Source organism: Octodon degus, unplaced genomic scaffold (assembly GCF_000260255.1).
Source record: "Octodon degus isolate 3935 unplaced genomic scaffold, OctDeg1.0 scaffold00035, whole genome shotgun sequence".
Classification (NCBI taxonomy): domain Eukaryota; kingdom Metazoa; phylum Chordata; class Mammalia; order Rodentia; family Octodontidae; genus Octodon; species Octodon degus.
This window is the reverse complement of record NW_004524611.1, coordinates 15,660,720-15,671,704: the sequence shown is the minus strand read 5'-3', so window position 1 is coordinate 15,671,704 and position 10,985 is coordinate 15,660,720. Positions and strand designations below refer to the sequence as shown.

Here is a 10,985-nt window from a genome sequence, read left to right as displayed (position 1 = left end):
TACTGTTACGCAAGTAGTGAGCTCTACCCCTACTTCGTCCATGAGCTCTGTGGGTAAGAGTTAAACGTTTTTCTTTGTCATGTGAGGTCTAGCTTTTATCTCTTATCCTATTGTGTCCGTTGTTTCCTGTATGCATGTTTATTAGTGCTGGAGATGTTTTTCTTCGTTTTTTGTTTTTTTGCATTTTTTTGGGGGGGTTTAAGATTCAACTCTCCTCGTCTTAGCACTAAATTACATTTCCATTCCCTTCATACGTGTTTTTTTTTTTTTTCACACTGAGCCTCACTTATTCTTGAATCTTCTGGACTGAACCAGAATTTGTGACCTCCTGCTTCAGCTTTTTAAGGATGTACTTCTTTTTAAGCTTTGTGCACATACGTTTGGTGCAGTCATTTTGTGTTATCAGTCTCATTTGTGTTCTTTTTTGATTTTGTGTTGTCACTAGTTTCCTATGTTTCATGGACCTGGTTATCTCTTCTGCAGAGGTCTGGTCATTCCTATTATTCTCCCATTTCCTTTTTATCCTTTTCTGTGTTTTACAAGTTCAGTGTTGTAGCCTTCTATAGTCCAGATATTTCCTTTTATGTTCATGCTTTTAGTGATTGTTGCCGTTCCTTTCCTTCCTGTTAAACGTGTGAATGTCAGAACTTGTGGGGATAACTCTGGTCCTTCACACTGAGCTACATCTTAGTTTTGTTTTGTTCTACTTTTTCCTTTGGCACAGGATCTCGCTAAATTGCTTAGTCACTTCTGTTGCATACAACCTTGTGATCTTCCTGCCCAGCTACCCACAGTGCTGTGATTCCAGGTGTCCAGCCCCCTGTTCAGCCTGCTGTTGCAACATTAGTTACTGGTATCTTTGAAGTATCTCTGCCACCATTCACTTTCTTATCCCTTGGTCTTCAGTATCAAAGCAAATAACATTTTCTTCCTTTTTCTCAGTTCTCAATCCTTGTTCCTTATCTCTGAGGGTTTCTCTTTATTTCTCCTACTTTTTCTCTGCCACGTAACTTTTGACTTTTTTTTTTTTTTTTTTTGCAGTGCGAATTGTCCTTAGGGTCTTGCAACCTGCCAGGCAGGCACTGTGCCCCTTAGCTATATCCCCAGGCCCCACTGACTCTTTTTATACTGGTTAGTGTGAACCTGACAGTCCTTGATGTCTGTTGACACTGTTGTGTAGTTGAGTTTGTACCTATGGCTAGAGATTGCCTAATGCTAGAGATTGCCTAAGGCTAGAGAATGGGACTAGGCAGAAGTCACCTGGCTCATGTTTCTGGTGGCTAGAAGGTCTGAATACCATGGTGCTTGCATTAGTACTTTCCTGTCCCTAGCAACAATAACAGCAAAATACCAGACACCTGCAACTTAAAGGAGGAGAAGTTTGTGGTGCGGATGTGTTCAGTCCATGGTTAGCTGGCACCAAGGCGGAAACAGCACGGTGGAAGGCCTGGATGAGGAGAGCTGCTCCCTTCATGGCCGTCAGGAAACAGCAAGACAGAAGTGAGGACAGAGACAAGAATATAGTCTTCCACGTCACACCCCAGTGACCAACCCCAGCCAGGCTCTATCTCCTCACAGCACATTCAGCCATGAACTCATGAATGATTAGTGCTCTGAGGAGTGTAGCGTTCCATGAGCCAACCTCCTGCCCAAGCGCACCTCTGAACACATGCGACTTTTGGGGGACACTGATCTAAACTGCAGCAATGCTGGAATATAGCAAGGGCCCTTGGACTACCTCGCAACATGGTAGATGAGTGGACAGGAAAATTATGCCTATGCGGAAGGGGCAATCCGGGGGGCGGGGGGGAGAGAGAGAGAGAGAGAGAGAGAGAGAGAGAGAGAGAGAGAGAGAGAGAGAGAGAGAGACAGAAATGAGCTGATTCGAGATGTATGGGTCTCCTCTGTACCCACAACCCTTGGTCTATGTTGTCCACGCTTTCCAAATGTCTTGGATGGAAGACCTGGGCACAGCAGCTGTATGATGTGTCATGCTTGTGTTCCCTCCTGCTGAGATTGGTCCAGAAGTGTGACACATCTTTGCAGAGGGTACTCCCACCTCATGTGACTCCCCAGACAAAACACACCCAGCTTTCTGATCTATACAGGAACACAGATTTTCAAGAAAAGCCAAAGAGGGCCAGTGAGATAGCTCAGCAGACTAAGTGCCTGCATAGGCAAGTACAGGGACTGAGGTTCGATCCCCGGCACCACACGCTGCACTGGCCCTGCACCTGACAATGCTGAGCCGGCCACTGAGACCAGACTTGGTGGTGCATGCCTATAATCCCAGCACTGAAAACAGGACGATCACTACAAGTCTGAGCTGAACAGTGACAACCTGTACCAGACACATTAAAAAAGAAGGAAAAGCCAAAGAGAACAGAGCTTTAGATTTTCTGGGCTGAGCAGATGGCTAATCGAGAGTTGTCCACAGCACTTGCTGTCTCTTTAAACTCTACATGCCTCTCATACGAGGAGAGAAAACAGGAAGCCTGGCCAGCCTGCATAGCAGCAGGTCAGGAAGGCTCTTCCGGAGTGGGCGCTGAGGGACAGGGCTCATGTCCACCCGCAGCCTTGGCACAGGCTTCGCGTGTGCATTCCCTGGGGCTCTCCCAGCCTCCGTCTCCTGCTTCCTCTTTCCCAGTCCTGCTGGTGGCATTTACCTGGCACAGCACCACTGTTCTCTCTGCTCACGTTTTTGGGCTGAAGTAACGCCAGCTGGAGTCCAGGACTGGCCAGGCCTCTTAGTCTCTCTCTGCCTCAGTCCTCCTGCCTGGGAAGTGGGGTGACCCTCACTGACCTGTGCAACCAGGGTGTCGCGAATGTCCTTGGGAGCATGTTTCAGGCTGTGACGTGCTGTGCAATCTGTATCTTCCAGTGAGCTGCCTCAATGGAGGGCTGTGGACGGGGGAGGCCTGCAACTGCCCTGAAGGTTTCACTGGAGATCGGTGTGAGTTCCTGCGCAATACATGCAACAATGGAGGCTCCTGGGATGGACTCAAGTGCCACTGTACCAGCCTCTTCTATGGGCCAAAGTGTGATGATGTGGTCGAAGGCATGGAGATGGGTGAGTGAAGTCCCACTGCCCTTCAGGGGACAGGACAGGAGGCGCAGGTCTCTGCCTCCACCCCTAGCTGGGCCATCTGGGGTACAGGTTTCCTTGGTGTTAGGTCAGTGAGTTGTGCTACCTTCTATCCTTCAGCTCCACCGCAGACAGTCTCTGCCATCATGGAAGTGACTGTGACTGTGACCAGCCAGGTGTACAGCAGTAAGCTGGAGAACCGGTCTTCAGAAGAATTCAAGAATTTTAGCGCCATCTTCACAGAGCAGGTACACCTGGGAGAGCAAGTGCCTGAGCCCACTCAGCTCCCTGGGGTGGATCCCGGAGCTGGTGGTGCAGCCTCGGAGGCTGAGGCAGGAGGATCACAAATTTGAGTCCCACCTGGGCAATTTATTGGGAACCTGTCTCCGACATAAATTTAAAAGGAGGGTGGCACCTGGGGATGTACGTAGCTCAGTGAGCAGGTCCTGTGTTCTGTCCCCAGTACCATTCACTTACATACTCACACGCAGAAGGCAGCTAGCTGAGGGCTGTCCTCTTGATAGATGTGTATGAATTTCTCAGCCAAGTCCTCCAGCCTTCCTTGGAAGCTTCCCTGAGGGGTTCTGGTAGGAGTGGCAGCAGGGTGGCACTGGGCTCCTGCAGGGGAAGGATGGGATGGTGCCATTGTCAGGGGGTCTGAGCAGCGGGCCGGCCCAGAGATGCTTGCTGTGCACGGGAGAGACCTGGCAGGCCTGGAGGCGGGACCTCCACGGTGATGCCATGGCCCCTTCTTTTCAGATGAATGTCATTTATGCTGGAATCCCTGAGTATGAAGGGGTCAACATCACTAGGCTGAGGTGAGTGTCTGGGGCTGGCAAGAAGAGGCTTTTGGGGTGCAAGCAATAGCCATAACAATAGAGCCATTTTCACGTTGGTCAGCCTTGGGATTGGGGGAGGCGAGGGCGCTGCCATGACAGAGCTTATGGGATAGAAAGTTACTGCTCATACCTGTAGTCTCAGCCACTTAGGAGGCTGAGACAGGATTTCTGGAGCTCAGGAGTTCGAAGCCAGCCTGGGTAATATAGGCTTCATTTTGGTTGATAGGTAGGTAGGTAGGTAGGTAAGTAGGTAGGTAGGTAGATAGATGATAGATAGATAGATAGATAGATAGATAGGCAGAGTGCAGCAGCTCCACGATCCAATCAATCATTTCCAGAAGTCCCTTATCTGAACACGAGTCTTCTGAGGACCATTCTAGATCTAGACCATAGCTCAAGCCCCGTAGGAGCCCTTGATGGGGACTGCTTATCCTGTGGCCTTTCCCCATCTCACCATTGAGTTCCCTGGGCACAGAGAGGCAGAGGCCATCTGGAGAAGGGGTGGAAAGGGTGAGCCCCAGGGCTGACCAGGGACAAGGCCCAGCTGTGCTGTCCCTCCTGCCCCTGAATCCCCAGGCCTGGCAGCGTGGTGGTGGAGCACGACATCATCCTGAAAGCCAATTATACTCCGGAGTACAAGGAGGTGCTGAAGCAGGCCTCCCAGAAGGTGGAGGAGAAAATTGTGAATGCAACCAAAGAACAGATAAGCAACAGTAGTAACATCTGCCATGGTAAACCAGTGCTTTCTGGGGTTTCTTCTCTTTATCCTGGGGCAAAGGAGAACAGAAAGTCAGGGTGGGTGGCAGGATTCGAGGTCACTCAGTTGGCAGGTACTGCTAGGGGCAGATCCCAGAGAGCTCCAGAAAGGAGGCCGCAAAGCGAGGGAGACAGCAGCATACCCGCAAACAGGCCCACAGATGCGGCATTTCTGTTTTCTACTGGAAATGTTAGCATGCTTGTGAGTCTCCTGACTGTAGTCAGTGGTGTGGGGGTCACAATGGGAGGGCAGGGGAGAGCTGGATGGAGGCTGGCTTCCTGGCCCCTCACCGACCTGCTCCCCTCTGCCCCACATGCCTGGGGCCCCAAGGGTGCTAGATGGCTTGTCACTAGGAGCTACCTGGATCTCTTCCACAGGCTTCTTACTGTGTTTCAACTCAACTGCCACAGTGGTGCAAAATGACACCATTTTCCAGTATGATCCTGAAGGTAGGTGCTGCTCATGGTTCTGGGAAGGGCTGAGGTGGTGGGACCCCCAGGGGAGCCCCCTGAGCTCCTAGCCCCTCACCATGGCTGCAACTCCTCATCCCCACAGCGGAGTGCCGAAAGGCAGCTGGGGCATATGCTGCCTACTTCCTGGTGGAGTACAAGGACCAGAAGCCGTACTGCATCACACCCTGCATGTCTGGCTTCAACGCCTCCCTGGACTGCCACTATGGCAAGTGCCTGATGCGGCCCAGTGGCCCCCGGTGCAAGTGAGTGTCCCACCCCGGCCTAAGTGCAGCCCCCACTCCAGGCTCAGGCAGATGCTGCCTGCAGGCCAAGGCCACAGGTTCGGGAGACTTCTGAATGTGTCCAGCCCCACACAGGGTTCAGAGGGACCTGTGTGGCCAAGGTTCCAAGACCCAGTCTCGAAGAGCCCATGGGTGGCTCCAGAGGTGCCCAAGCTGGCTCCTCCTGTGCTGGGTGGGTCTGAGGACAGGGGCAAGATCTGCCAGAGCACAGGAAGACCCCAGCTTCAGGAAACCTCAGGCCATCAGCGAGGGAGGGCCTTGTCCTCAGAGTTGGAACCCTGCCACAACATAGCAAAGGCTGCTTCATGTCTTTGGGGAATAGGAGCCTGCTAAGCCCAGACTCAGAGGGGAGACAGAAAGACTTTGCCGAGGGCTAGCCAGATAGCTCAGCATATTAAAATACCTGCTTAGGCAGACACAGGTCCTGGGGTTCCATCCCAGGCATGTTGTGCCAGCCCCGCCCCCAGGACACGCTGAGATAGCAACTGATACTGGGCGTGGTGGTGTGCACCTGTAATCACAGCTCTTGGGAGGCTGAAAACAAGAGGATCATTACAAGTCCAATCTGTGTAGTGAGACCCTGTAGACCCTGTACCAAATACATTAGAAAAAAAAAAAAAAAAAAAAAAAGCAAGGCTTTGCCAGGTTAAATCAAATTAAACAGCTGCCAGCTCCTAGCACCAAGGCTGGAAGCAGGAGCTGCACCGACAGAGGCCCCGGATCCTTCTGGGATCATTTCCTGCAGCAGGGGTGCCCCTGCTGGCCCGGGAAGGAAAGACATGGGGCTGCGGCACCCAAGAGAATAGGCCTGTGTGCAGGGCGAACACTGACTGTCTTCTTTCTTCTCAGCTGCCTGATCACAGATACTCACTGGTACCAGGGAGAGACCTGTGAGTGGGGCGTGCAGAAGAGCCTGGTGTATGGGCTCACGGGCGCAGGTGCCACCGTGCTGCTCGTGGCCCTGGTTGTCCTGTTGGTGTTCACACTGCGTGCCAGGAGAGTGGTGAAAAGGTGAGTGCCCACACCTCCCCTCTGTCTGTCATTAACCTCTGCAGCCTGGAGATGGGTGGTAGGAAGCAGAAAGCAGGGATGTCACTTGTCCCTGCTCCTTGCTCATAACGGGGGTCTCTGGTGTTTCTGTCTATAGGCAAAAGTACAAAGTTTCTCAGTTGTACAAGTGGTATGAAGAGGGTAGTGGGCCTGCCCCCGGGACCTTCCAGAACACTGGCTTCGACATCTGTGAAGGTACTGGCAACCCCCACTAGACTGAAAGTGGCTTGGAGTATGGGGATGCACAGAAAAGGCACATGGAAGGATGCCAGGGCTTAACGGTGGGAAGAGAAGTGATAGTTCCCATCTTTAAGACATCTAGTGCCAACTGGGAAGCATGGTGGTGCACACCTGTAATCCCAGCACTATGGGAGGCTGAGGCAGGAAGGTCACAAGCACAAACCCAGCCTGGGCAACTATGAGACTTAGTAAGATCCTGTCTCCAAATAAAAAATGAAATGGGCTAGGGATGTAGCTCACCTCCTGGGATGTATCTTGGTTCATAAAGGATCCATAGTGGTCTACAGTCCAGGGTGGGGCCTCCTGGTTTAGGTGGCCTGCCGTATTTTAAGTTTCACTGGGTGGGATGTGAGGGAGAGGACCGCTGGCCTTCCTGACCATCTGTCTGGGTGGGGCTTCCTTCTCCTCCTCCAGAGGACCCGCAGCTGGACTCCATCTACAGTAACTTCCAGCCCTCCCTGTACAGCGTGGACTCCAGAACAAAGGTCAGAATGGCTAGAAGAATGGCATCCCCCGCCCCAAGCCCACATGTCCCTTCCCATGCCACAGCAGCTTCAGGAAAGCAAAGCTCACTGATGCTTTGTTTGATTCAGGCCATGACTCCTGGACTCTGCTGCTAGGAAATTAGCATAACTTGGGAGGAAGCATGACCAAGGTGGAATCTACCTTCCACAGGCCTCTGGGACTGCAGGCCCTGGGGTTGCTTTCTGAACTTTAAATATGTCCCTGATGGTTGGCTGGTTGATTGATTTAGTTAAATTAAATTAATTAATGTATTTATTTGTGGTACCGGGGATTGAGCTCAGGACCTTGCACTTGCCAGGCAAGTGCTTATTCTACTGAGCTATCTCCTGGGCCCCTTAATTTTAATTTTTAACTATGCATCTAAGTGAAAATAGTACCACAGTAAACACTTACCTCCTCCTGATGGTGATGCTTAGGGTGCCTATTTTCTTTCTTCACATTTTACTGAACCATTTGGAAGTCAGCTGAAAATATTACGAAGTCGCTCTCTAAACCCTTCTGCACATATTCCTAAATTCCATCACTACATGTAGTGAATTGCCAATAAGCCCACAACTTCATCCAGTATTCAACTTTTGTAACTGACCTAAGAAATCCCACCCCCACTAGCATGGCTTGACTCAGGCCCTTGCACTGAGCTACAGCCTCAGCTTTTTATTATTTTGAGATTGGTTCTCATTAATTCACTGAGTTGCTTGGGCCAAGCTCAAACCAGTGCTCCTCCTGCCTCAACCTCCCAGAGTGCAGAGGTCACAGGCATGCATCACACACCCAGCCTAAGGAACCTTTTGTAACTGTTTTTTCCATTTGTGGATACAACAATTTACTCGTTAACGTTTCTTATGTTTTCTTGGTCTTTCCATCTGGAATGATTCCTGTTTTTAAAAATATACTATATTTTTGGCTGGGTGTCATGGTTGTGATCCCAGAAGTGGGGAGACTGAAGTTCACCACAAGTTCAAGGCCAGCTTCAAATACATGGTGAGACTGTCTCCAAAAACAAAAGAAATTCAAAAAACTTTGGGTGGGGAGCCTTTTTGAGACAGGGTTTCATTATGCAGTTCAGGTCGGCTTTGAATGCACTTTGTAATCCAAGCTGTCCTCACATTTACAGCCATTCTCCCAGCCTCCTGCCTCAACACCCCAAGAGCTGGGATTACAGGCACGCACCACCATATCTGGCTTGGTATTTTTTAAAGAGTAGAGGATGGAACTGAAGGGTGTCCAGTACTCCAAGTTTGAATACTTTTTGGGATGTCCTTAGAAATATGCACAGAAGGACGTAGGGAGTGACTGTTGTAATATTTTTAGCTGACTTCCAAATGGTTCAGCAAAAATGGAACAGAAAGTTGTGCAGAAAGAAAATATGTATCTTAAACATCACTATCTGGAGGAAGTGTGTAAGTATTTACTATAGTATTATTTTTACTTAGATGTGTAGTTCAAAATTAAAATCAACCAACCAACTACTAAGGTATCAGATTCAGCTCAAACGCTTTTCACACATTGTAGGTAATGCTACTGCATCCTCAGGGATGTATAACATGACATGATGGCTCAGGCCCAGACTGGTCCCTGGGGTCAAGGGTGACCAACCTTGATGATCACATTGATATTTCAACTGGATGCAATTTGAGGACAGAAGAAATATCAAGTGTGCCAGGCTCCAGACACTGTACTCTAGTGAGATGTCCAGGCAGATGTGAAGCCTCAGGACAGAACACCAAAGCCACCCAAGGGGGAAGGAAAGTCGTACTCTCTGGCACCAGTCATACTTTCTGGTGGGGTTCTAGAACAAGCTCTAAGCAGAGCTCTCAGGCTCAAACCTCTTAAACCTCCCAACCAATTTCTCATGGGTTCAGCCCTCAACAGGTCCTTGGTCTCTTTTCAGATCCATATTCAAAGGCCCCAGGTGATAATGACAGAGATGTAAGGCAAACGCGGTTTGGCAGGCAGCTGGGGCAGAGAAGCGTCCCTCCAGCCACGCTTGCTGGAGCCTCGTCCCGCCGCGAGCATTCCGCAGGAATTCGATAAGAAGCAGCCACTGTACTAACTGAGGAAGAAGAGGACAAACCAATACCGCGGAAGCTCGCGTGGGGTCGCCATGTGGTCAAGCGAGGTCTTCCAACCTGCGCCAGAGGCTCCTGCTCCCGGGAGCTGCGTTCAGGACCAAGGACAGCGCCCGGCGCCTCGGGTGCCTGAGGACTGAGGCACGCAGCGCTTCTGAGAAGCATCTATTTAAGAACACACATTGAGACTGCGTGGTGGCACGCGTCTGCAATCCCAGCTCATAGGAGGCTGAAAAACAGGGGGATCACTGCGATTCCGATCTGTGTAGTGAGACCCTGAACTAAATACCTAAAAAAACAAAACAAAAAACCAGCCTTCATCTTTGCATTTTTCAGATTATGACTATCGTTAAAGTTCTTATTTTCGTGGGTTCCGATTTATCATTATTAAACATAATAATATCTATTTATAATAGCTAAAAATAAAAGCAATTTTGTTACTCTAGTCTTGGCTCGCTGACCTTTCTCCTGTGTGCGGCCACTGTACGGGGTCGGGTGTCTCGCCCGACGGCGCTGTCCTGTCCTCACTGCTGCGCTCGGGCCTAGAGACGCCGAGGGGGTCGCGGGGGCTGCATCCCGACCCTCTCAGCCAGCACCAGCTGCCCCCACCCAGGGTGTCAGGAAGCAGGGCCTCGGCGGCTCTCGCACGAAGCAGCGACTCACGAGGCACCGGGCTCTCCAGCGCTCCTTCCGGAAATGGGCTCATGTGTGCTTCTGTAGCACTCTAGAGACAGTCCTGGGTATCAATCCCGACTTTCTCATCAGTTCCCCAGCTTCAATTTGGGCGAAATCCAGTGAGCCTTTAAATGCTATCCGGCCTTTTCCCAAATGCGGACCAGATCCTTTCTAAGTTCCCCTTCATCGCTGTTGTTCTTCATATTTTGGAGATGGCTTATCGAGATCCGGGCCAGGCGGCTCAGGACACGTTTTCTGCAGCACTCGCCCACAGCCTTGCAGCGAGCTCAGAGACAGAGCCTGGGATCTGCTGCCCTCTCGTGGCCGTGTGGAGCATCGCAGGCGCCGACCTCTTCCAGCCATTCCTTCCTGGCCTCTCACAAGAAACGTTTCACCTACATTATTTGGTTCATCCCCACATTTACCATCAAAACCCCCAATTCCTAAAATTGGGCTGAATTCAGAGGACTTCAAGTCAAGGCTTGTCTCCTCTGGGCTGGGGCGCCCATGGCCATGGGAGGGGAGATTGTGTGGCGCTGCGGACCCATCAGCCATTTCCTGTTTCCTCCTGCATCTGCTGGCTGGACAGGCAGAAGGCAGCCAGAAGCAGAGGCTCCCAGGCCCAGCTCTTGTAAGCCACTTACCACTCCAAGTCCCCTGGAGTTCTACTGTCTCATCGGCAAAACCCGAGGGCCCACTCACCAAACCTGAGCCCTGTTCATCAGCCAGTGTGCAGCTGAGGGCAACTGAGGCAGAGAGGCATCCACAGCTTACCTGACCTCAGCTAGTGGGTGCGGCGCAGAGACAATTGACAACCAGGGCATCTGGGGGTCCAGCCCGTGCTCCTGACCATATGTCTTATATCCCCCTGCTGGGTCCTGCTCTGGATCAACTGGGTGAGTGCCTGGCACAAGGCCTGACATTTAAAAGTTCCAAAAAGAAAGAATAAGCAAAAGAAAGGAGCAGAGAAATGACAGAGATAAAGTGTGGG

At 50.9% G+C, this 10,985-nt stretch overlaps 1 protein-coding gene across 1 annotated transcript; it reads left to right on the top strand.

Moving 5' to 3' along the window:
- The first annotated feature begins 2,601 nt into the window (after positions 1–2,601).
- Positions 2,602–9,595, top strand: Muc17 (mucin 17, cell surface associated). The gene is made up of 10 exons (XM_023714557.1): positions 2,602–3,070; positions 3,206–3,333; positions 3,845–3,903; positions 4,501–4,655; positions 5,059–5,130; positions 5,237–5,396; positions 6,285–6,446; positions 6,583–6,680; positions 7,140–7,210; positions 9,142–9,595. Exons 1-10 carry the CDS (start codon positions 3,061–3,063, stop codon positions 9,181–9,183), a joined length of 957 nt encoding a protein of 318 aa, XP_023570325.1. The 5' UTR covers positions 2,602–3,060; the 3' UTR covers positions 9,184–9,595.
- Positions 9,596–10,985: the final 1,390 nt, after the last annotated feature.